Genomic DNA, 27,409 nt, shown 5'->3' with positions numbered 1-27,409 from the left:
TGTCTGAGAGCGTCGCTTCACTTGTACAGATACACCGATAGCAAGCGTTACATTAATGATTCAACCCTCTACGACATAGCCGACATACCGAGAATCGACAACTTTATTATCAAATTAACTAGAGATTACTTCGCTAATCTTCCCGATGTAAACAATAGCTTTCTAAACTCATATAGTTCTGTTGACACCCTCGACTGCGAATCAATTATGGCACTAACCGGCTACCTCCCTCCGCAAACTTTTATGTATTTCGATAGTAAAGGCGTCGTTCAAGACCCGCAAAATGTTCCTATACTGTATCACGCTGCCCGTCACCAGTCTAACAAAGCAATTTCATTTAACTCCACAACAAACAAACCCTTACTCAAATACAATACCGCCATTCTGCATTCCGATCTTAACGATACGCATAGGCTCGACGATAAATATTGGTGGCTGGCAGACGACGCCCGGTTGAAAGATGAACTTAGGCGTAGGCGCAGGCTCAAACATGCCATTGCACGTGCTAATGGGCAAATTATAACCAGCAGTAGGTAACATGCGTATACTGCTCGATGCTTGTCATTTTTATCCTGCGTCATTGTACATATATATATATATGTATCTTAGTTAGCATGTAAGTTAGTATGTAAGCTTTTTGTTTAGTGTATAATTTTAATCCTACATTATATTTAGCAGGTTTTTTTGTGTGTCTATTTTTTGCTACCCCTACACCCCATTACTGTTGGGATCTTGCGACAGATTGTCTAACCCCTCACCCCGTTCTGTTTGTATGAATCTTTGATAATGTCCAAATGCGAGCTGCCTATGTGGAGGCCATACATTTGTATTAGTCATAGCATAAGGCTTTTGTTCCTAATTGTATTTGCGCCTGTTGTATTTACTGTTCCACCCTGAGCAGATAAAATTCTTTATAAAAAAAAAAAGAAAAAAGGTAATGTCTCCGACTGCGGAACCGCTGGAAACTTTTTTGTCGCAGGTTCGCGCCCCCATGAAGGTCCAATTTTTTTTTTTCATAAAATCATCTTTTTTTAAAATTATTAATTACATAAGAATACACAATAATCATTTAGTAATGTATGAACAATTGTTTGAAAATATTTTATCATTAAGATTAAGTGTCGGGGCGTACGCATGTGACGATTGGATGAGAGGACAGGTGTAAAGATATAGGATCATTCCGGAACATTCCGCTCGCCTTCGCCAGTGCCTGGCGAACAGTCTGTACCCCTGTCAGGCAGGGGACTTATCTTGGAAATAGGTCAAACAAATGTTGAGGAGACAGTTCTGATTTTGACGAGGCAACCCGTCGGATCCAGGCATAACTTCCAAGATACGTCCTAAAGGCCACTTGCAGGGAGGCAAAGGTTCCATGCGCACAAGGCATAGGTCTCCATCCTTTACTGGTGGAAGCTTGATACGCCACTTTGCGCGGTGTTGTAGATCGTGCAGATGCTCGCTGGACCCGCGACCTGGACTCAGGTACCTTTAGGAGCGATGGTTCAGGTACGGCCAGAAGCGGCATTAAGATGAGGAAATGTTCCGGAGTAAGAGCCGAAAGGTCCGAAGGATCATCTAAAAGAGGTACGAGTGGACGTGAATTTAGGCAAGCTTCGGTTTGGGCAAGTAAAGTGGTCATTTCTTCGAAAATAAGGGGTGTCTAGCCAGTAACTCTCTTCAAATGGTGCTTAACACTCTACACTGCGGCCTTCCAAATTCCTCCAAAGTGAGGCGCCGCTAGTGGGTTGAAGCGCCATTCTGTGCCATCCTGAGCTAAATCAAACGAGTTGGTCGCTTTGTGCTACAGCTTGACCAAATAAGGCACGAAGCTCCTTATGAGTACCTACGAAATTAGTGCCATAGTCACTGGTAAGCGAAGTACAATGGCCACATCGTGCAACAAACCGTCGAAAGGAGCTTAGAAACTTTTCTGTGGAATACCCCGACACAGCTTCAAGGTGAACAGCACGGGTTGAAAGACAAACAAAGACTGAAATGTACCCCTTATATGACTTGGTACCTCGACCTTTGGATAGACAATTGGACCTGTAATTGGACCTGCGTAGTCCACACTAGTATGAAGAAATGCGCGGAACTGCTGGACTCGCTTGAAAGGCAAATCTCTCATAAGTTGAGTTGAAGGAGACGCTCCCAGCTTCCAACATTGAAGGCATTTGAGAATGAAGGTCTTGACCAATTGACGGCCACGAACAATCCAAAATCGTTGCCGAAAGTAGTTCAACATAAACTGAGTCCCGCCGTGTAGGGTTTTCTCGTGTGCATCCTTTAGTAGAAGTTGAGTCAGGTGGGACTCACGAGGCAGAATCATCGGATACTTTTCGTCTGCCTGCAGCAGAGAGTGTTTCAGGCGTCCTCCAACGCGAAGAACCTCATCAGGATCTAAAAACGGATTGTTAGCGTGTTCACGTGGTCTGAGCAGGCTGAGTAACGAGGCACACTTGATACAAACACAATTCGTTTATTAGACACGTCGGAAAGTATATACAAAGAATAGGACAGTTCGAAGAGTACAGAGAATAACAATAATTAAACGAGCACACTGCGCGGACAAACAACAAAATATAATACACAGTAATTGCGTGGACACGACGCGGGCGATAATTGTTATATTAACAATGACTAGACGGAACTTGAAACGTAACGTGAGCGTGGGCAAGAGAAACACGTGCGTTCACTCGAAGCGTACGATCAAGAAGACGGAAATCAATTATGGCGTCGATCGTGCCGGTTCGGCATGGAGAGGGGACCGCGTGGACAAAGTGGGCCCGAGAGGTGCTGCCGCTATTGGTAACGGCGCGCCAACGAAGTATTTTCGTTGCCAACTTCGTCGTTCTGCGTAGACATGGGGAATTTCGCCAACACGGATTAAGATTGAGAATGGAACTTTTAACAGGTCGTTTGCCCTTTAACGCCTGAGTTTCTGTTGAGAAATGTAGTAATTGAACACTCTTAATCCAATGTTTAAGAGCATCTTCAAGTTGTGCAGAAGTTAGGGCTTGCATAAGCGAGCACTGTACTGAGGTTGGTGTTCTTTTCCTTCGGAGTTGGTTGAAGAAATGCAGACACCAGGCGGTAGTTTGAAGGAGCTTCTTCAGAGAGCTGTATCCTACAAGCAATTCCGATTCAGCGGGTGGTGGTTGTTTTCGAGTGTGAATTGCGAAGCAACTTGCACTTCTCTTTTCCGGGCAATCTACATTTTGAGACACATCAGTTGTTTGCCAAGGCTCCGAGGAGATTGTTAGGAAGCTAGGTCCATGCAACCACAGCGAGGAGGCCGAAAGGTCCGGCGGTGTAATGCCTCTTGAAGCGAGGTCCGCTGGATTCTCCTTGCCGGAAATGTGATGCCAAGCTGCTTGAGGCACGGTAGTCTGAATTTCCGAGACTCTATTTGCAACGTAAGTCTTCCAAGTCGTTGGACTTTCTCGCAACCATGCGAGAGTAATTGTTGAATTCGACCACAGATGACAGTTAACAGTTTGCATCGAAAGTGTTATTAAGTGTACATTGATCTGTGGGAATGAATCAGTATATTACATTATATCGAATGAAGATGTAGTAGGAATGATATTGTTACTATATGTACATTTCTCTGTGGGAAGGAATCAGGATATTACATTATATCTAATGAAGATGTATTATGAATGATATTGTTACGATATGTACATTCCTCTGTGGGAAGGAATTAGTATATTACATTATATCCAATGTAGATATCTTATGAATGATGTTGATATTAAATGTACATTGATCTGCGGGAAGGGATCAGTACATTGCATTATATCTAATGAAGATGTAGTATGTAAGAGGCAAAGAAACCTGTTTAAGAGCTGCTACTTTGGTTTTTGGAGTAAGACTGAAGTTATTTCACCTGCTTTATTTATAATGCGCAGATAAAGGCACGCAGCATAAGCACTTTCTGAAGCGTCCGAAAATCCATATATCTCCACGTGGCAGGCGTGAGATGAATAACCGACCCACCGTGGTATAGAAGTCAACGGTAAATCTTGAAGCTGAAGTGTGAGAGCTCGCCATCTTTCCTGAAGATGGTTAGGCAGTGGATCATCCCATTGGAGTCCGGAATGCCACTACTGCTGCATGAAAATTTTGAATGTCACAGTTACCGGTGTTATCCAACTAACAATAAGGGGATCGTGTAACTGTGATATTAGTGATAAAGCACTGCGCTTGGTTACAGTCTCCTCTGCGTTGATGTCAAAGTCAAAGTTGAACGAAAAACTATCAGAAGTTGGCTGCCATGAAACTCCAGTAGTTGTTCTATGCGGATTCTAAATCACTGGTGTCAGCATTTTTTTTGCTGACTCAGCAGAAATTTGACACCGTCAGTGCCACCCTCATCCCCACCCTATGATTACCCCCACCCCATAACCTTGAACTGAAATTTGACACCCTCACCCCACCTCACCACCTCAACAGAAATATGACACCACACCTCAACCCTACCCCCATGACCATGAACTATTTCTTCTTATCGGAAGACGACACAAAACCCCGCCCACTTTTTTCTACATCTTGGAAATGAGATTTTTTGTTGGCGCAGCAAATCTGACGCTGCAATTCGCGACTATAGAAGGTAGGGGGTTTGCTCATAACCTTGAACAAATTTTTTGTACGTCTTGGAAATGAGGTTTTTTTGTTGACGCTGCAGAGTGAACTGTAATTAAACACCTTCGTCAATGACAGCCCCACTTTAATAAAAATGGGAGGAAATCGGCAATGTGTGTCATATGTAGTTTGACAATCAGAAGTGCAAGAATACTTAACGCATTTGTGGAAAAGGGAAATGGAGGCCACGTTTCTGCGGGAACTCGAATGCATCACCGAATTATTGGTACAGCGGGTTATAAACATCAATACCGAAGATGAGCGTTGTGATTGCTTGATGCAATGTGACCAGTGCATCGACTTGATAGACGAACGATTACAAATGACGGCAAGATATAGAAGCATACAAAGAAAGAATCGACGCCTAGTGGTCAAAAGGCAATATTACTGAACGAACTTGCTTGTATAGAACAACTTTTGACACAACGTATTGCGGCCATAAGTAGTAATGACGATCGAGACGCATGTCTGGCGCAATGCAATCAATGCATTGACTTAATAATTGACAGAAGAAACGAGGGAGTTTCTGTAGGTGGGGGGCGTGTTAATGACAAGCCTTGTGTACTTAGTAAAAAGAATATCTAATATGTTTAATGAAAAATATATGTATCGCGCACTACATCCATGCAATTTGGCGTCTCCAATCTGATTTCAACAAAACAGAATCGCTGCCAGGGGCCTCAGTATCGCCATGCGTAGACCGACATCGATCTTACCGATCCAACATCCCCTTTATCGGTGTTGGTTTCCAAACTCAAATTTCGTTGCTTAACCCTAACGTACATACATGTTTAAGATGCTTAAGTCTAGGCAGGGGTTTCGTAAAGATATCCACCACCATATCTTCACATTTTACATAAGTAACTTTTATCTCACCCCTTTCGGCGATTTCACGCGTGTAATGATAGCCAATGTCTATATGCTTGCTCCGATTATGAAATGTAGCATTTTTCGTTAACTCTATGGCGCTCTGATTGTCACATAACATCGCGATTGGAGCTTTTACATAGTCTTTAAATCCCATGTGAGTTAACAGTCTTTTCGTGTACACTACCTCTTTAGTTACTTCCGCTAACGCTGCGTATTCCGCTTCCATTTTTGATAGTGATACTGACTTTTGCTTCTTCGACTTCCAGCTAACTGGTCCACCAGCCAATATTAACAAGTTACCGGTGCACGATTTGCGATCGTCCACATCGCCTCCCCAGTCGGAGTCCGAATACGCTACGAGCTTTTCGTTGTTCCTTTGGTAATTTATTGTATAGTTCGAGGTGGCTTTCAGGTACCTGAGTACTCTTTTCGCCAAGTCCCAATGAGTTTTTCCTGGGTTTGAGTTAAATCGACTAGGGGTTGATGCCGCAAAAGCGATATCCGGTCAGGATGCATTGGCGAGATAATTTAATCCTCCGACGAGTTCTCTGTATGGTCTTTTCTCCATGTCTCTTCTTTCTTCGTCACTTTGTGGACCCATTTCTTTTGAAACTTTGGTATTTGATTCTATCGGGGTCGATACCTCTTTTGCGTCTTGCATGTTGAACTTCTTTATTAGTTGTTCAACATATTTTTGTTGCGAGTGTGTGATCTTACCAATGTTTCCATCTCTTTTAACGTTTATACCCAGGATATTCTTAACAGGCCCCATATCCGTCATCTTGAATTCCCGTTTTAGCGAGGATTTCACTTCATTCAGTTTCTTCATGCTCTTTGACGCTAGCAGCAGGTCGTCGACATAAATAATCATAATCACTCGGTCTTCCTGACTTCCATATACGTATACGCATGGGTCTGCTTCCGTGCGTCGCGCGCCATGTGCTGTGACGCTTCTATCCAACTTTTTATACCACTCACGACCCGACTGCTTGAGGCCATATAAAGGCTTTAACAACTTACATACCTTGTCCTCATCGCCACGCTTCACAAACAATTCGGGTTGTTCCATGTACGTTTCGTCAGCTAGCTCACCTTGAACGTACGCCGATACTACATCCATGTGATGGACGTACATTCCTTCATTTACAGCCATCGCTAGGAGTGTCCTTATGGTTTCATACCGGGCAACCGGAGCAAACACCTCCTCATAGTCTATTCCTTTTCGTTGGGTATGGCCGCGTGTTACAAGTCTAGCTTTGTATAATACGTGACCGTCCTCACGGTCTTTTGTTTTGAATACCCATTTGCTTGTGAGGACATTTTTATCCTTTGGCCTCGGAACCAATTTCCATCTGCTGTTTCTCAATAGGGTGTCGTGTTCCACTTCCATCGCCTCTAGTCAGTAATCGGAGTCCTCTCGCTTCAATGCTTCATCCACGTCTGCTGGGTCCTCAGGCGTTCCTGCAATCGTTTTGAAGAGTTTCCTTGGTCTTCCTACTTTACCTGTTCTTTGGATTCTCGGTCTTCCACGTCCACGCTTCACAGTTTGCCACTCATTTCTTGGATCTTCGTCTATTTTCGCAGACCCTTTGTCATCTTCTTCACTGAGACATCCTTCTTCATTGTCTTCTACGTTGGGACATTCCTCCTTTGTGTCTTCCTCGTTAGGGAGATCTTCGTTGTCGTCCTTTTCACTAGTTTGATCTGCGTGTGACCCGTATAGGACCAGCGGGTTGGTAAACAGTTTGTGCGTTGATTTTTCATCCGGTTCTACAATTTCAATGAATTTTACGTCACGGGCCTTAATTACTATTTTGGTATGTGGCTTCCAAAGTCTATATGCTTTTGACGCGTTGTCATAACCAACTACAGAGGTGCCCAGTTAGGCGTCCGCATTTTTGCCCACATAAGAGTCCGTCGCTATCCCCACCAATTCTTGGAAATAGAACCTCGGAGTGCATTTCGCGCGTACCGAGTGTTTGTCACCGGTCTTCAATTGTTATGGTAGGAGCATGACTCTACATACTGGGTGTTACAATATTTTGCATTACAGTTTTAAGAAAGAACAATGCATATTAAAAATTGTTTTATTTTCATAAACACAAATTACATAATAAACATAAATAAGCAGAATAAATGATAGAAAAAATAAAAATTATTTTGTGTTATAGTAATTTATTATTTCTCTTGCTTGATTTGCAATTTCAGGTTCTCTAATTGTAATCATTTCCCTTATTATTTCCGTTTCTCCGCAGTAATTGATCCATTCTGTTACTTCTTCGCCAGAAATTGTTTTATATGCTGTATCGCATGAAGTAGTTGCTGACGACGAAGTGTGAAAATTGGTAAATCTTGTTTCACGGTTACAAATTTTATTCCAGGCATTAAAAATATTTGTTGCTGTGATATTGTTCCAACATTCAGAAACTATATCTATGCAATCTTTTATGTCATAATCTGCGTAGAAATCTGACACTCCACCAGTATATTGCAATACTTGATGTAATAACTTGTGACGAAAAAGGTTTTTAAATTTGGCTATTACGCCCTAATCCATCGGTTGGATCAGAGAAGAGGTATTGGGCGGAAGAAACATTATTTGAAAATACCCATCGTCCATTTCTTCATCTGATAATTTATGCCCACTGAAATTGTCCAGTATTGATAGAACCTTTCCGATACTGTTTTCTTGTAACTGACGTTTTCTTACGCGTGGCTTAAATTCATTCTCATACCATGATTGGAAAAGTACCCTGTTCATCCAGGAATTCTTGTGATGCATATATATTACAGGTAAATTGTTCTTACAGTGCTTTAACGCTCTTGGGTTCTCATATTTATTAATAAATAGCACTGGCAATTTATGGTTTCCACTTGCATTTGCACATAAAGCTAACGTAATTCTATCTTTTTTCATTTTTTTTCCTGGCATTCAGTTTTCGTTTGCACTTGCTAATGTTTTGTTTGGAAGCATCTTCCAAAATAAGCTCGTTTCATCCATGTTATACAAATTATCATCACTAATTTCATTGGTTTCCAATATTTGTGGAAATTGCTGAATAAACCTTTCTGCGGCACATTTATCGGCATCAGCACTTTCACCATGCATATTAATGAGTCGTAGATCATAAGACTTTTTGAATCGCCAAAGCCAACCTCGGCTTGGTGTAAAGTCTGAAGGGCCAACACCTTCTTCCTGAAATTCCTTTGCTTTTTCCAATAAAATATTATCAGTTATTTTATCACCCAATAAACGACGTTGTACGAACCAGCTATGCAATTGATTATTCAAGTCGTTACATGCTGGTGTACGAATTCGTGTTTGGAATGTTTGGAATCCTCCGCGAATTGCCGTATTGATAAGGTATTTTGTCGAATTCTTCTAATGCTTCTATCCGTTATATTATATTCGCATGCCAGATCTTTCACACTTGCACCAGCCTCTAATTTATTTAAGATATCCAACTTCTGTGTTATACTAATTTGTTTACTTGCCGAAGAACTGGTACTACTAGTATCAGCCATCGTGTATAATATAAAAATATAGCTACTCGACGTTTACAAGAATATAGAATTACAATCATGGATTAGGAATGACAAATGACGATGGAATTGACCGTCGCATTCGCATGTATAGAATATAGGTATCCTACTCGCACTCATCTCCTCTCCTTTCTTCAGTTGAATTCGCAGAAGTCACCTCCCCATTTAAGCGTCCGTATTTGGTCCCGACTGTGGACGCTTAAGTGGGCACCTCTGTAAAGTGTATACGTCACCTTTTGGCTCGAACTTTCTCCGCTTATTTCTTTTATTCAGTGCTATCACCTTGCTTCCGATTATCCTGAGAAATCCCACGTATGGCTTCCTGTTCGACCATGCTTCCAATGAGGTGGAATTGCCCAATACCTTCGTTGGACATCTATTCCTGATATATGTTGCTGCGTTTACGGCCTCACCCCACAGTGCGTCCGGCAGGATCGCTTGCATTAAGATGCACCTTGCCATTTCTACGATGGTCCGGTTAGCGCGTTCGGCTACTCCATTCTGCTGTGGCGTATATTGCACAGTCAGTTGGTGGGCGATTCCTTCCTCTTCCAAAAACTTTGAAGACTCAGTTGACAAATATTCCTTTGCATTGTCAGTACGTAATCGTTTAATCTGGCAACCGGTTTCCTTTTCTACTCGACGCTTGTAATTTCTAAAGGCATTAAATATATCTGATTTTCGGCGTAACATTACCGCTTCCACATACCTTGTATTGTCATCTATAAACGTAGCAAAATACTTTGCTCGACCCAACGATTCAGTCCTCATGGGGCCACAAATATCGGAGTGCACTAGGCCAAGCTTTTCCTTGCACCTACTCGTTGATTGTGTGTACGGTTGTTGGCTGATCTTCCCTCTGTGACATATTTCACAGTTTATTTCGGATGCGCCCGTCCGCAAGTTCATATCTGTAACCATTTCGTGCGATTTTAGTTTCTTTAAGTCTTTCGCGTTTAAATGCCCGTAACGTTGATGCCACCGCAACAGATTATCGTTTTCGTCGTTTGTGAGCAGCGTGTGGTCACTTATTTCGTTCACTAAATACAACTGTCCCTTTTTGGTGGCCGTTATCGCAGTAGTTCCGTTTGGTCGTTTTACACACGCACCTTTTGGGCCAAATTTCACATGATAACCTTTGTCAGTAATGGCGGAGACCGACAATAGGTTGTTCCTTAGATCCGGCACGTAAATGATGTTACTTAATTCTACTGTATTTGTGTCCTTTAAATTCGCTTTTACACTCAATTTGATTTTACCTTCCCCTTTAGATTTTACGCACTGATCTGCCGCTGTATATACATTGGTTGACGCATTACGCTCTAAAACACTAAATTTATTTCTCGAGCTGCACATGTGCCTAGTTGCAACACTGTCGAGACACCAAATATCGCGCTTTGTAACTTCCGTATTACATGCAATTGCCATCATCGCATCCACGGAATTATTTCGCTTTGTTTTCGATTTGCAATACCGGCTTATGTGGCCTAGTTTTCCACAATTGTAGCACTTTCCTTTGTACTTCGTATTGTTCGGTTTAGGTTGTTTATTATTCGTATGCGTTTGTCTGCTCTTGTTGTCGTCGTGTTTCGTTGCAAACGCTTCTGTGTTTTCTTCGTCGCGATCGGCTGCCTTGGCGTCCCGTTCATTCTGTCTCGCTTCCTCCTCCTTGAGTTTTGTCTTGAGGTATTCGAGGGTTGGCCATTCGTCACGTGATTCTATGGCAACGCTAAAGTTGTCGTATTTTGCCGGTAATGAGGCCAACAACATTATTGACAGGAAATCATCGGGAAGTTTGATCCCTGCCTCCAACTGTTCAGCCTTGTGTTCGAAATCACTCACGTATTGCGTCATGGTCGCGTCCGGCTGTTTCGTCATACGTAATAGTTCCCGGTACAACGTAGCCTTTCGAACTGGCCCTTTCGATTCAAATATTCCTTGGAGTTTATCCCAGGCCTCTTTTGCCGTGTTGGTCTTCTTTATATGGTTTAATTGACTTTGCGAGACGCTTAAATTAATAAACGCTAAAGCCTTTGCATCTTTCCTTATCCATTCCTCAGCATCTACTTCTGGTTTTACCTCTGTTGCGTCAACATATGACCACAAATCGTTAATCACTAGAAAACTTTTCACATGAACCTTCCACAACTCGTAGGTGTTTTCCGTTAATTTTTCAAGGTTCGCGAGGTTGCTTACGGACGCCATACTGTTTCTTTTTGTTCGTTGTTCACCCGATTAATGTTTGCGATCATTCACGCACTCCACTGGCGTCCTGGCCCCATAACCTGACAGAAGAAACGAGGGAGTTTCTGTAGGTGGAGGGCGTGTTAATGACGAGCCTTGTTTGTTAGTAAAAAGAATATTTAATATGTTTAATGAAAAATGTATGTATCGCGCACTACATCCATGCAATTTGGCGTCCCCAATCTGATCTCAACAAAACAGAATCGCCGCCAGGGGCCTCAGTATCGCCATGCGTAGACCGACATCGATCTTACCGATCCAACAATAATAGAGCGATTGCAACTCAAAAAGAACTTATCAACTGGTTTGAAAATAGTTTAACAGCCAGGATAGCGAAGTTTAAATCGTTAAGAGCAGAGTTACACGGATCTATAAAAGTATGTGAAGGTCAAAGGAGAACAGATGCTGAATCACATGCATCATCATCTCTTATCTGGAAGGATGTAGAATCAGCTTTCCATAACCGGATAACTACAGGAATTATAATCAATACCGAGCATATTGACCCACGAAACTTTTTGGAAGATGCTAGAAAAATAGTATTCCAACGTCTAGCGGAAGTTTTCATAAAATCATTCATCCATAAAAGTGAACACGGTGTTGTATGGGGAGTTTATCGTTAATAATAAAAGTGATGTGAAAAGTTTCAGTGTGAGAAATAAACAATTATTTTCTACATCGAACTTGAACGATTGGTATGACAAATACGTTGTGAACTCAACTTTAACACTAATGGAAGAATTTCAGAAACGGAACAGCGGTTGGGCGTTATCGAAAATTCTGCATTTGATGCTGTAAGTGAAGCGCCTCGCTTGGTTCTTTAAAGGTCGCAGAGGCACGGCTAAGGGTAATGTTGTGAGTTTTTTTGATGGACTTTGGAGGAGATTCTAAGGCTTTGAAGGAATGTAGGATAATTTTGATAATTCGAAGAGCCTGGTCCGCGAAGGTCCGGCTACTTCACAAGGAAGGTTTCCTGGGTGTGATGGGATTTAGAGTGCCTGGTCCGCGAAGGTCCGGCTGCTCTGCGATAGGTTTTTGAGGTAGGGGAGAGCCTGGTCCGCTAAGGTCCGGCTGCTCCGAGGTAGGTCTGGCTAAGGAGGTTACCAAATGCCTAACTGACTTTTTGGGCAGTTTTATCCGGGATTTATACTAGTTTCTGTAGTTACGTCTGCCCAATCAGGAGCGCGTATGACCGAGTGCGAGGGTTTTTATGGTAGTACCTGCAAGTACTCGGCATGCGGCGGACGCGGGATTCGTATGCCTTACTTGGCTATACATATAATATATTTTAAGCAATAAATGCAACCCGATGCACGCTGGTTGTTACACCGACATACCAAAAACAATCGAAAACAAAAGAGCGGTAGTAAATGTGACAGTTGACGATGATTCGTGTTTTGTCAGATCGATAGTTGCAGCATTATATTCCGTCCATGTGAATGCAAATCGACCATCGTCGTATCCAACTGTGACACCGTTTCAAATTTGGAGGGCACCGCATTTCCAATAACCCTTAATCAAATACCAAAATTTGAGCGTCAAAACGATGTTTCGATAAACGTGTAACGGGGTTGGTCGGTTCGGTGCGCACGGCGTTGCGCAACGCGGTCGGTTTCCCGGGGCCAGGGTTCGCAAGGGAACAGGTCTGGTAAATAACGAGGCAGTTTTAGGTAGAAAAATATATATATGTTTATTCATCTATGGATGGTGAGTATACATCGGCGGTGGTTAGTCCCGCCGGGATGGTCGGGCGGCCGTCTCCTGCCTCGCGAGCTACAAGCAGAATATCGTCTGGTGGTTAGACGCATGGAGCCAATTCGCACTTAGCCTAATCTACAAGACTTACTTGCTACGGTCGGAACCCGGTCCGTTACAGAAGTTTCGCGGCCTTAAAACTAGCGCGGTTCGTAGCTGTCGCTACGCTGTCTTACAAGCTAACGGCGCGGTGTCGGAGCGCGGAGTGAGAGCGCAGAGCGGAGCGCGAATGCGAACGAACGCAAACGTAAACGGAAGAGTCGGGAAAGGATTGACCCGATTGGGCCAACGGTGTTTTATTCAAACGCGCTGCGGTGTTTCGCGCTGTGGTGGAGTTGCTGCCCGCTTGCCTCACGCGGCTCGTCTTCTCGTACACCGAGGTAGAACCGAACAGCGAACGAGACGACGACCAATCCTGGCCAGCCTGGGTAGCACCACGAAGCTGGACGGAATCGGCTGCTAAAGGCAGAATGCGGTGCCGAGTAGGCTAGCGTTCGGAATCCCTGTGGAAGCACCGACAGAGATAATGAACACGCACTAGCTTGGTCACCCCGGGTCGGCCACGGAGATGACGAGGCTAGGCGCCTACGGCTGCTGGACCTATGGGAGCTGCCAGGTCATGACATAGTCACAGTATAGGAAAGAACAGTAGGCTCACTCCGTGTCGGCACCTTTGATCTCATGACCAATAGATCGCCATATTGCTGGTTGTGCGCGGGCTCTAATTTGAAAAACACTCGGTACAATCAAACAAAGATTTCGTAATAGAATACCATAAAAAGACTATTAAATATCTACATTTAATTAAAATACACATTTTATTGAAATCTCTGTACAATACAATTATTATATACAACAATTATTCAATTAATAAAATCCTAATAAATTATATACAAATGTATAATATATATAGCATATCTTAGAGATTAATAAACAACCCATAAAGTGGTAATATTTTGATAAAACAATGATGATAATAATAATAATGTCTATATCTAAAATGTACAAGAAACGTTGGATAAATATCATTTGACAGATATAAAATATAGGGTGTCCCAGAACGCCTGTTACTGCTGTCACTGCTTACACTTTGGCACCCTTTGAAGGAACAACGGTATCCACCTCTTTCACTCATATTTTATATCTCTGTATAAAATTTACTGAATTTTATCGCAACAGGAATGTTTTAGAAGTAACAGAGGTTAAAATGCAAGAAACTATTATCACAGCCGCCATATTGTTGGTTGTGCGATTCGGTCATGCGCGAGCGACAATTATTGGTACGCTTTTTGGCAGAGTGATCCTACTGTTCTTTCCTATACTGTGACATAGTGCAATGTCACGGCCCGACGACCAGAGATCTCTTCGTCAGGTCAGCCATGACGTCGAGAGCTCTGGTGCTCCGGTCCGGACCTCCTAGGAGGTCCTCTCGGGGCCGAAGCCCCGAGGCAACTCATCGATCAACGCATCGATTGGTCCTACTTATAGTCTAATCGCATGGGAGTGGGGATGCTGCCGCGGTGGGGGCCCGCGATGCGCGACGCCGATCCGCGGCTGTCGTCGCAAACGTTTATTTCTGGGACTTAAATGTGAAAAGGTGTGCTCCGCTCCAACTCACCACCAACAAAAGATATCGTCACGTTAACCTGCTGATGCTTGAAACGCCCAACCGTAATGTGCATCACTTTGCATGGATTAAAAATCTTACCCAGCTTGTTTCAAGCCAGCTCAGTACACATAAGAGTATGTTAGCGTTAGAGCGTTTTTCAAAGCTGAGGAACGTGTCGGGGTCGTACACGTGTCTCAGAGGTCACTTGGTGGTGAGAATAGTTCTAGGAAATTAGAGAGGATGGCCGATGCCGCCGTTGAAATTAGGATCGGTGACATCTAAGAGTTGCGGATGTTATGTTTACGTCTTGATAGCGAGGAGTTCGGTTGCCGATCGCCGAAGAAGGCGCGTGTGGCCGATGACCTAAAGTCATGGTGCCGCATGGCACGTGTAAAGAGATAAGGGTGTTCTCGAAGGATCTGGCCACAGAGTGGGGAAGATGTTTCATCTTTTGGTAAGAGGACCATGAGAGACGGCATGGCACTTACCCCAGAACCGTCGAACGGGATCGATCTCTAGAGACAAGATTTCTAACAAGTAAAACTTATATTTGTGATAGGTTTGTATCACGCCATTACGATCTATTTTAGTGTATACGTTTGTTCTTTTGTACTAATGCAGTTACTTTGTTTATATGCAGATGCCTTTACTACTTTTATGCGGAAGAAAAGTTATTGAAACATACGAAGGACTGCATGAAGATGAATGACTGTGCAATCATTCTATCATCGAGTGAGGATAAAATAATAAAGTTTGATGATTTTTGTCACCGAGAACGTCATCCATTCATCGTGTACGCCGATTTCAAATGCTTGCTTAAGAAGGTTAATAGTAACATCAATCAAGGATACTGCAATGCATACCAGCAGCACGAAGCATACAGTGTGGGATACTATTTTCACTGTTCGTACAATGCATCGGTGTGCGAGTATCGTGCGTATCGGGGCCCTGATTGTGCTGCATGGTTCGAGAATGAACTTGAGAACCTTGTAAGAAAAATTGCATCATTATTTAATACGATTGTGCCCATGACAAATTTGGCGGATGATGAAAGAAAAAATGATATGAATCCAACGCATTGTTATATTTGCGAAAAACCGTTCGACATCGATGAAACAACAGTTCGAGATCATTGCTATTTCACTGGTCATTACCGAGGACTAAATTACATCAGGGATGTAATTTAAATTATAAAAATAAACGTTTTATACCGATAGTGTTTCATAACTTATCGGGAATACGATGCTCATTTTTATCCGACTTCGAAAAGGAGGAGGATACTCAATTCGATGTGTATGTATTTTTTTTTTGTATGTTCACCGATTACGCCGAGACGGATGGACCAATCGGATCGAAACTTTTTGCATCTGGTAGAGTATGTCTCCCGATTGGTCCCATTAAAAAAAATTTTGCATTTCTTCATGAAGGACGATATGACGATTTTACGGTCACAATTTAATTTTTTGAACGAAATAAGATTCGATTTGCTTACACGAAAATGCATCTTTCCATACGATTATGTTACCGACTACATGAAACTGAACGAGACGACGTTACCGACATGTGACCAATTTTATAATCAACTGAGCGACTGTGCCGTTTCACAGTAGGATTATGACCATGCGATAAAAGTTTGGCGCAGCTTTAACATAAAAACACTTGGCGAATACAGCGATTTATATCTAAAAACAGACGTTTTATTATTAGCCGACATTTTCGAAAACTTTCGTAGCAGCTATTTGAGAAGTTACTACAGTATAGACTCGTTATAAGCAAAACGCTCGGGACCGGACTTTTGCTTATAACGTGTAGTTCCACCATTGTTTGATATTTGTCGACTGCTTCGAACGTAGAAAAGGACAGCGAGTGAAAAAGAGGACGGAGCGAAAACAAACCGTTCTATGTCAGTGAGGCAACACTAATGCAACAACGTAAGTTTGTTATTTATCATTTTTTTTCTATAAAACTTTTTTCATGATATTTCTGACATTTTTGTAATTAAAATGATACCAAACACGATATAATTCGGACCATATTTACCGTGTAAACTAGTTACAACCAAACGCACGGAACTGTCTTTCGAAATCCTCGCACATTGTGTTTTGCATCGGACCGAACAAATATACACGGTAAGTATGGTCCGAATTATATCGTGTTTGGTATCATTTTAAATAGAAAAATGTCAGAAATATCATGGAAAAAGTTTTATAAAAAAAAAATGAAAAATAGCAAAGTTAGGTTGTTGCATTAGTGTTGCCTCACCGATATCTGATCCAAGATCATGTTACGCTACTCGGCGAGCGAGCTTCGCGACGTCTCGAGGGGCATACCCCCCAGTGCACAGTGGTCCAGGAACCCGGTTTTCGTGGCCAAAATTAAAAACGTCTCTAAATCGACTTTTGACCAAATATAATCAATATAAATATACTAAATATAATTAATAGAACTAAAATACAACTAAACAAATGCAAAAATATAATTTTTAACAAATTTTTTTATTGTAATTCGGTGTTATCTAAATATCTAAATGTACGTAATATTGATTCGTCCTGTTCTTGATCTGAATCGTCTTCGCTAGTTATGTCCCGGGATAGATTAGATCTGGTTGTCGATGGTTCAATGTCTGGAGGTTGTAACATGTCTAAAACCTCGGAAGGCAGTTTAAGTCTGCTTGTGGCGTTTGTTTCTAAGACTTATTTCGGAGATAAAAGGGTCAGATGTCTCCATGGCTCTGTCAAAGTTCACAAAATATGGAATAAGTTAATTTGAAAAAGAAAATAGAAATTAATTGCAGTAGTTGAAATTACAATAATATTACGTGAGAATATCTAGAGTGTTCATTTATTGAAATTCGTATAACTTTAAAAGTTGAGGAAGGTTGAACCTAAAATTTATAGAATTCTTTAATGAAATGTTTAAGCTTTCTTATAAAACAAATCTGGTAGCTAGCACTTTTAAGCATTTTTTTAAAACCATCCGCAAAGTTTCAATTGTTGAAAACATTGCACTATTTATACATAAGTTAAAGAACACTTCCGACGCAATTGAATAATCAAAATAGAAGTACTAATATGCATAAAGTTGTTCTCAAAAACTATTATTTGATGATCTATAATGAATACTTACAAAAATTAGTTTCACTTCGAATTTCGGAATTTTGACTTCAGCATGTTGTACACGGTTACACAATCGTCCAAAATGATAATGATTTTGGATTTCCTAGTTTTGAAGTGTTCTTAGTTAGTAGGAAAAAAAATTTTTTGAAAATATTAAAGTTGAAAAATTGAATTTTGGCCACGAAAAACCGGTTTCTGGACCACTGTGCAGTGGTGGGGATGGTTTCTTTGCAAATATCGTACAGATCTTTTTAGCTTATAACGAGTCTATACTGTAATTGGATATTGAGAAGTTACATATTACTATACTTTGCCCACTTTTACGTGGGATGCAATGCTGAAGCACATGCGCATCGAATTAGAATTATTGACAGATATAGATATGCAAAGGCCAATAATAAATACACGGATTCGTACAATTCCAAAGAACCATCACGATATTTAGTTTATTTCGACGTTAATAATTTGTATGGATGGGCAAGGAGGAATTCACTGGCCCGATCATGAAAACAAATGTTCTACCGAACGTGTTTCCTCGTTTCCCAGTGACAATTATCTGCTTTCAGCGTAGCAGGTTAATTTAGAAACGAACGGGTAAGTTTCATTTAAATTGTTTTCAAATTTTTTATCATTAACCTAGCCTCCAATTCAAACGTTTATTAGTTATTCTACTTCAAACATTTTTATTTGTTGTTTAGAATCCTCAGGATTTCCTTTTTTACAGAATGACAGGCGACAAGAGATTAGGTTCCGTATTCATTCTAAACAACTAAAAATGTTCAATCACTTCAATTTTTTTATTGTGCTCTGCCAATGGGGCGCCAAGCCGTTCGTTCGCGACCTACGTATGTATGTATCTTAGTTTTCTTGGGCTCTGCCCAAGATGGCGCTTCAGGGGGCAAGCGCCCCCTATATTGCCTACCTACATAAAGGCGCTAAATATAACTTATGTGACCTATATTAGAAATTACAAACTCATGCCATACGCATTTGCTTACTCGCAGCACATTTCCTCCTCTCATATCTTTGTATAATTACACACACACAAACCATGACGTTACTGTCCCTCCTATGCGTTGCTCCACTTTATTTCATAAACTTCCTTTAAATAACTTTCCTCATCTTGTCTAGGAACCTGGAGATGCGTTTAAGGACCCCCAAGTCTCCTCCCATTAGCATTTTCTGAACATCCGCCCCTTCATTAAAGCCCTTTGCAGTTAAGAACATATTAAGCTCTACTCTACTTTCTATAAATCTATCACATTCCCACACTACGTGTTCAATGGACTCTAGTTCCGCACCACAAATACAACCATTCTCTTCTGACAAGTTCTTCCTAAATAGCGATTCCCCCAAATTGAAATGGTTCACTCTGATTCTGCTCAGTCTCACTAGATCCCCCCTATTCATCCCTTTTATACTATCGAACCATGGCTTCTTTGCCCCAGCATTATTATCCTCCATTGAAAAATATTTTGCCCCTTTCACTTCACCCTTTCTTCTAGCCCTCTCGTGATTTCTAACCCACGCTCCCTCCATAATATATCCCAACACATCCCTTTCCACTAACCCATATTCGAACACCTCCTCCCCATTTATCGCCTCCCCCGCTTTCATATCTGCCCTTTCATTGCCCTCAATGCCCACGTGGCTGGGAATCCATGCGAATCCCAGTCTGTTACCTGGGAGTCCAGTCCCGTGACCGACCCCTTCATCCATCTTATATTCTTCTTCCAAAATCATTATTTCACCTATGATTTCTTGAATCCAGGGATTACCCCCCATCCTTCTAGCGAAACCCTCTAACTTTTTAAGGGCACTCGCCGAATCAGTTAAGATGAGTACTCTTTCCCGCCCCCAATTTGCCCTGGCCTTCTTAACCGCCTGTAATATCGCAAAAGTCTCCGCCGAGAAAACCGACGTGACTTTGTTTAAGGACTACAATTCCTCAAACCATTCACCCGAAACTTCCTTAATCGCCAATCCCGCGCCCACCACCTCTGTCAAACCCCTTTTAGACCCATCTGTGTAAATTTCTACTACCCCCATATTATCAAGATTCGGCCAAATTCTATCTTTGATTTCCTTGATCAGACGCTCGTCTGGGAAATCTTCCTCTTTCCTACGCTTGCCCACTTCCCACTCTCTTGATTAAACCATTAACCCCTTCTAAAAATTTTCGGACACATGTCGCAGATCTATCCTTCAGCCAGTTTACAATAAAGCCCACCACCCTTTCCGGGCAGTTCCTTTCCTTTAAGAGTGCCTTTAATTTGCTATGGTTAACTAGGTCATATGCCGATTTTACATCTATAAAACCTGCCACGGTTTCTTTTCTAGCTTTAAAACCTGCCTTAATGTCCGTGACCAAGGCCACCAGATTATCCATTGTAGATCGCCCTTTCATAAAACCACTCTGTCGATAATCTACTATCCCCTCTTTGTCTGCCCATTCGTACAGCCTTTCCTTCACTAACCTTTCAAGAATTTTCCCCATACAATTAATCAAGGAGATAGGTCTCAGGGCCTTTTTCCCGGATTTTTCCAAAAACTTTATCACCACTTGTTTCCACCGTTGTGGTATACAACTGTTCTCCCAGATCCAGTTATATAATTTCAATAAGCACTTCTTCATTCCGCTATCTAATTTTTTTAAAAAGAGGTACGAAATTCCGTCTTCTCCTGGGGTCGAGGAAATCCGGACTGAGTCCAAGATCTCCTGCAAGTCCCTCTCTTCGAAACAATCCTGTATACTAGCTTGCCCAGTACTAACATAATCCCCTCCCAAAAATTGACCAGAGGTTTCTAATTGCCCCTGACCTTCTTCTCCCGGAACCACCTCTAAGTCATAAGAAAAAACTTTTTCCATTTCTAGCTCCTCCAACGAATTTATTTCATTTTCCTTAAGACTGTTGCACCCGGTTTTCCCAATACCATTCTTAATTTGTTTAATTTTTTGCCAGGCCTCCCTGGAACTGGTATAACAATCGATTGATGATGCGAAATCGTCCCAAGCTTTAGACTTCTTTTCCTCTATTAATTTTTTCATTCGCTTTCCCACCTCCCTCAAATTAATCCAATTAGCCTGATTCGGCGTCCTAATAAAGAGTTTAACTGCATTTCTTCTGTCCCTTTTAGCTTCATTACAATCTTTATCCTACCACGTCTGTCCCCTAACATTATTTTTTTTAGGTTTAGCTTTCTTTCTTACATCATTGATATTCAGCCCCTTGTCTGTTACAGTACCGCCCGCTTTCCTGATAATATTAACTATTGCCTCCGTAAAATCCCTGCATCTATCCTCAATGCTAAAATTCTCCCACCCCTCTACGTTCCAATTTTCCATTAGGCTAGTCGCTTCCTCACTTGATGCTGTTACAAACAAGTCCCAATTTATTTTATCATCCCTGAATTTTCTAGTCGACCCTACCACTTCCTTGGTTCTATTTACCTCCTCATCTCCGAAAACTAAACCTAACACTTGGTGGTCTGAGCCCATGGTCTCATTTTCTTCCACCACCGTTGCAATATCCATCGCATAATGAGAGCCAATAAATAGGTCAATGTTCGATGGTGGCCTACCACCAGCTCCTAGCCTTGAATTAGTATTTGTGTTAATAACGAACATGTCGTAGTCCCTAACCACCTCCTCCAACAGGGAGCCCTCTCTACTATCAACGTAACAGTTCCATACTTTGTTTCTAGCGTTAAAATCGCCCATTAGAATTGTTTCAACATTCTGTCTTTTGTTTTTAAATAGTTTGACCCAATCTTCTCTTTCCCATTTCTCTCCTGGTCTTCTGTAGACTAAGAGGATATCCCACACGCCCTTCTTAGTTTCCACCGAAATCCCCAAGACTTCCCTTCCTGCCCCCTTCCAGGTTAAATCCTCTCTTACAGCAAACTTTACACGCTCCTCCACTATAAACGCCAAACCCCCACCCTGTCTATCCTCTTTTAAATCACCGCTAACAATATTATACCCCGGAATAATGAATCTATCTTTCTTTTTAAGCTATGTTTCGGTTATCCCTAAGATGTCAAAATTTTTAATATTCTCCTTAATTTCGCTTAATTTCCCTCTAACGCTCCTGGCATTCCAGGTTCACAGACAAAACTTACCCTTGAAAATTGAAGTAGCCATTTGGCTCGATTATAACCCCTCTTTTCCTTTTCTAGAAACTACCCTTCCAAGTTTCGCCCTTCTTCTTTCGCACTTTATCCAACACACCCTCCAAGCTTTGCAACAGGGGGGGCAGTAACAAGTCAGACACCTACAAGAAAGTATAATTTTAATATTAAAGTCACTCCAAAAGATATAACAAATCCTACTCTTAATGTGAGATCCCTCCTCAACAGACCTCCGCCCCCCATAGGGGCCATATACATACATGACCATTAAGCCAATTGGACTATACAAAGTGACAGTACCTTTCCAACTCATCTCTATGCAATTTATCAGAGATTCTTTCCAAGGTAAGCACTCGCTCCCGTACAACCTGCTTTTTAGAAAAAACCTAATCCAAACTGAAACTCCATCCACTCTTAACCTTTTTTTACATATGAACGCAAAAAAATTCAAAACACATACCCACTCTTCGTAACAGAAAATAAAACTAGAATCGAGTATGTTCGAAAAACGCAAGTCGCAGTAGCAGACAAAAACATTTCTTTTCCAAGAAATTGCTAATGAAACCAAAGATAAACAAGTTGATAATAATAAAACTAAACATATCAATAGACCTAAACCACGAATGGCTCTTACAAGACCCCTTAAAGCACACACACAAACCAAACATAACCACACTTTATTGTCCATAACGCTATTCATCGTTAAAGTCCTCTCTATTCCCACACATTCTTCCCTCAATCCTTTTCATGAGCTCCTCGAGTCTTCCTCTTCTATATTCGTCTTCCTGATTTGCCCTTTCTGTCGTCCACCCGTATTGCTGGTGGGCCCGTACAGCTATATCTTCTAGCTCTTGTTCCTGAGCCTCCTTTGCCGCCTTCTGGGCCTCATATCTCTCCTTCCTCCTTCTCAGCTTTTCCTTAGTCTTCTCCGGGATGGGAACGTCCCAGTTGGGCCTGTGCCTAGTAGTGTTCCAGTATGCATATTCTTCCTCCTCCGTCCTTTGTTCTTTTTTCTTGTTGTCATTCAACATTCTTTCCACCTCCTGCTCATAACCCTATTCCCTTATCAATTTCATCAGGTCCGCCATAAATTCTTCATTCTCTGCGGCATAGTCTTCTTGCCTCAGCCTGCCCCTGCCTCTACTTTTACCCCCTCCCTGCCTCCTCCTCGTATTCTCAGGGACATTTTCCCATCTTCTAGCACCCATCCTGCCCCCCTCCGATTTCTTTTTGGCTTCCCTCAACAGTTCCAATTCATCCTCCATTGGTACCTCTTTTGCCTCCCAACACTCAATTCTTCTCGTCGGCAAAGTAGGAAAGTCTCTGCTGCCTCCATCTCTTCCGACCACCTCTTCGTCCCAGTTTTCTCCTAATTGATTCGCAACTATGCCCTTGGCTGTTGCGTACGCCACATTTTTAAAGGCCATGACTTTTCTGATTAATTTTTCTCTTTGGTGCACCCAACATGTTTTAGATAGGGACGTATGATTTCCCCCACAGTTCAAGCACACCGGTGACTTGTCGCAAGTCCCGTGTTCCCTTTCCAAGCACACTAGACACTTTTTCAGACTCCGACATTGCATTTGTAGGTGCCCATACGAAAAGCACTTGAAACACTGCTTAACCTGCTCCACGTACGGGTAGATGCGAAGGGCTACGTGGCCCGCCCCAATCTTCAGTTCAGTTGGCAAGCGGTCCCCCTTAACGGTTACTAGAATCGCCACCCCCTCAGTCCAGACACTTTTCCCGTCCTTAAACGCTTTTTTCCTCATTCTTTCAAACTTGAACTCTCCTTGCCCCGGCATTACAAATCTTTGAGATCTTCAACCGAATCCTCCCATTCCGTAATCACACCCTTCCTCATCTTCTTCCGATCCGGAAGGAAGGCCTCAAATCCTGCGCCATCTTGATCCGCCATTTTCAGGATGGCGTTTGCTGCCGCCATGTCACTAAAAGTAAGTTCAGCTTTGTTAAAACCCACCATTTTGAGTCCCCGCAGAAAACGTGACCTCGATCCAAGCATTCTATACATCTTAACTATGTTGTTTCTTTTGAATTTACTCGTGTTCTCCTTCCCAAGTACCATTGTAACCATATATTCTCTGCTCTTCAACTCTTCTAGGTAAAACTGTTTGTTCTCACCTCGTGTTCTTCTACTGTTTATTCTGTCCCCTAAGGATATTGTATCCTTTCCTACTGCGCCTTCAATATTCTCACCCGCAGTCGTACACTCTGATGGCGCCGCGCCTTGTTGGACAGGTGTGGCCCTTTTTTTTCCACCTATGGGGGATGTATTAGCTACGGGAAAACCTTCGACTTCTTTTCTATCTCTTTTACTACCTTCTTCACTTTTATCCGTTTCTTCCTCTGCTGTCCTCTTCCTAACTTTTCTGTTTTCTCCAGACCCAATCCTTACATCCGCAACACTCTTCCAAGAATGAGACGCAGTCTCCTTCTTCTTGTTCCCCTTCTTTTCAGCAGCGATACCAAGCTCCTCCTGATTCATCGCCTCACCCCTAGGGGAAACTACAAATTCCCTATTCTCTTCTTTGTTTTCTTCCACGGCCTTGTTGGAACTTCCAGCAATTTCTTCACTACAGTTGGTATCCTCTAACGGCTTTCTATTTCTGTTCAGAATTTCAAAAAATTCCCTAGCCTCGGCATCCTCCTCTAGATATTCGGCCTCGAATTCAACCATACTTAGGTTGAGTTCTTCCGTTTTCTCCTTTAGTTTTACAGTTTTCTCACCTTCGCTCTTGCTTCTTTTCTTCTTTTCACCACTTTCCTTCCTTATTTTCCTTACATTCCTTAAAACAACCTCTCCTCCCTGCGACAATGCCTTGTCGCAGGGAGGGGCCACACCCTCCTTATTCACTATTTTCTCCTGGGCTCGCTTTCCCGGGAATAAGCGACCCCAAGAGAGACACTTTTGTACAAAGAAAACCCCCTAAAAAGACACTGATGAAAACTCAAGTTCCCAGAAAAACCACTTCCTTAAAAACTTCCTAATCAAGAGTACCACTTCTCCGTACGTCCGTTGTCTACGGTTGCCACCGTGAGACCCTCGTTCGCGACCTACGTGAAGTCCCGCTTTCATAGCCGACGCTGCCGTCCCTGAACCTGCGCGCCATACGCGCTCGGATTGGTCAGTGTTTTTACTTGGCGATGCGAGCATCGAAAACTTTACCGACAGTCCCTAGAAAAATCCCTAGATGCGAGTTTTCGGTTTTCGTCGTCATTTCTAAACAGAATGCAAAAAAATTTGAGGGACGTGTCCAGAAGGCCCTAAAGAATGGCGCTCTGGTCCTTATTTTACCCAAATCGTCAAAAAGTTATAAAATATTGAAATTTTTGTCTGTCCACAGTCAAGAAAATGGCGGATCGGACTCACCTGCATTAATTTATTTGTAATATAAACATTTTTGCGAAACGAATGTCCAAATAGAGACCAGAGCGCCACTCTTTGGGTCGGATAGAGCAACACGAGCACCCAGGGGATGGTGTACAAGCTTTCGTTTAGACGAAAACCGACAACTACGATTTCGTTGATTTTTCACTCGCGAAAGGCGTTAAAAAGGTAAAACAGACCACAAATTTAGTTCCTCGTTTTTTCTGTAGGGCGCAGTTTGTTCGTTTTCTGTGCTCGACCGCGCGTTCATTCGCAGCTCGTATATGTGAATATGTGGGCGTCAATCGAACCGTCGACGACGATACAATGTATCGTGGCGAATGGGAAGTTCGAGTCTCGAAGAGGCGATGAACTCCGACGCGTAAATTTTTTTGTCACGCATCGTTCTATCGACTAGGATAGCGATTTTCAACCCATGTGTCACAAGACATACTATCATTATTTTTTGTTGCTATTATTATTCTTTTATTGCTGAAACTACAGAACAAATACTCCTTCCCGATTGCGATGATTTTTGGATATATTAGAAAAATCGATATTTTGAACAATTTTTTCTTATACATATAAGGAGCGGTCTCGCTTAGTTTCCGAGATATTCGCAAAAAGCTGCCAATAGTTGTTGATCTCTGACAGCATACATATGCGTCAGATTGGTTGCCACTTTTCTGTTTAGAAACGAGGGTCGAGCGAGAGTAAAGGTTTCGTTCACAACTGCATATACCAGACTCCAAGATATGTCTATTCAAACTCAATTATAAGTGAATGTTATTGGTGTAATCAGTTGGGTTAGGGTATACATGTACATCCGGCCGCCGTAAGGCGGTCGGCAACGCGAAATAATAACAAATTATAGTGGCTTTTGTTCATTTCTTACAATTTCTTTTTATACTTCTTTTTATAATTAATTTATTATTATTTCAGAAAAACGTTGTCGGCCGCTTTACGGCAACCGAATTTAAATATATAGCCTTACCTAACCGATCACATCAATAATATTCACTTCTAATTGAATTTGAATACACATTTCTCGAAGTCTCGTATGTATATGCAGTTATGACGGAGCCTTTACGTTCTCGACCCTCGTTTCTAAACAGAAGCCAAATGGCCAGCGAATGGCTACCAATACTTATGCATGTGCTGTCGCAGGCGCACATCTATAGGCAGAATTCAATGTGTTATATCGATAGTTTTTTGTAAATATCTCGAAAACTAAGCGAAACCGATGTACAGAAAAAAATTGTTCAAAATATTGGTCGCTATAACATATCCAAAAATCATCAAAATCGGCGAGGACGTAGTTGTTCTACAGTTTGACCGAAGTTACGAATAGCGAATGAAAATAAAAATATCTTACATTCAAACCGTTACATAATTTTTGATCTGAAAACATGTATTTCATATACAGTCAAAAGTGGTACATGCAAGAGGAAGTGGGACCTAAACATCAAATCGTGTCAATTCGATGTTTACATGCAGCTCCACCCGACCGTGAACGTAGAAATGGACAGCCAATGAAGGTGAGAGAGAGAGGGGCCGAAACGTATCGGCGCACAAAACGCGGTAAAAAGTGGTTTTATACAAATATACCCACAATGAAATATCAATTCATTAATAGTTACTTTGACATATGGGCCATGATTTACTGTGATTTTTTAAAATTATTTGTCGATTTTTGACACTACATGGTTTTGAAATATTGCTTTCACCCGCTCGTCACCGAACATTCACACTTCGTTCTTCCTCTCTCTCTCGCACACACCCTGTCTCTCCCTCACTCGCATATTGAACATTACTGTACATCATAGAAAGGAAATAGATGAACAGCGATCACCTTTATAAACTATTCATTGTTAGTCATTTACATATTTCATTTCAGCAGCACAAACTATCCTGGATTTTTAATATATTTCAGTCACTACTGCTATACACGATCTGTATAGGAGAATGGTGAAATACTGATTACTTATGAAAAGCATCCCGAAAATAAAAATTTTTTTAGACAGATAACTTAGTATGTTTTTTCAGCATAGAATGTGATATTATGCTGGACTCTCCTGATTTTGCGTTACGTCCAAATATTCGATGAAT

At 41.8% G+C, this 27,409-nt stretch overlaps 2 protein-coding genes across 7 annotated transcripts in view; both read right to left on the bottom strand.

The window, feature by feature from the left end:
• The window catches only part of YME1L (ATP-dependent zinc metalloprotease YME1L), a 259,223-nt gene that overhangs the window by 16,769 nt on the left and 215,045 nt on the right, over positions 1-27,409 (bottom strand). The window lies entirely within an intron of this gene.
• LOC143305453 (uncharacterized) lies at positions 1,779-5,740 on the bottom strand. Its single transcript, XM_076689145.1, has 4 exons — positions 5,432-5,740; positions 2,913-3,530; positions 2,002-2,458; positions 1,779-1,843 (listed from the first exon to the last, which is right to left on the bottom strand). The coding sequence occupies exons 1-4, from the start codon at positions 5,738-5,740 to the stop codon at positions 1,779-1,781; spliced, it is 1,449 nt and encodes a 482-aa protein (XP_076545260.1).

The sequence above is a fragment of the Osmia lignaria genome, chromosome 7 (assembly GCF_051020975.1).
Source record: "Osmia lignaria lignaria isolate PbOS001 chromosome 7, iyOsmLign1, whole genome shotgun sequence".
Lineage (NCBI taxonomy): Eukaryota > Metazoa > Arthropoda > Insecta > Hymenoptera > Megachilidae > Osmia > Osmia lignaria.
Note: the sequence above shows the minus strand (reverse complement) of the source record. Positions and strands in the feature narration are given on the sequence as shown.

Coding starts and splice junctions, on each gene's coding strand:
- LOC143305453 (XM_076689145.1), bottom strand. CDS start 5,740: ATGGAAGCGGAATACGCAGCGTTAGCGGAAGTAACTAAAGAGGTAGTG. Junction 3,531..5,431: donor GACTTAAGCATCTTAAACAT/GTATGTACGTTA, acceptor TCATTCCCACAG/ATCAATGTACACTTAATAAC. Junction 2,459..2,912: donor CGTTAAAGGGCAAACGACCT/GTTAAAAGTTCC, acceptor GTTTGTATCAAG/TGTGCCTCGTTACTCAGCCT.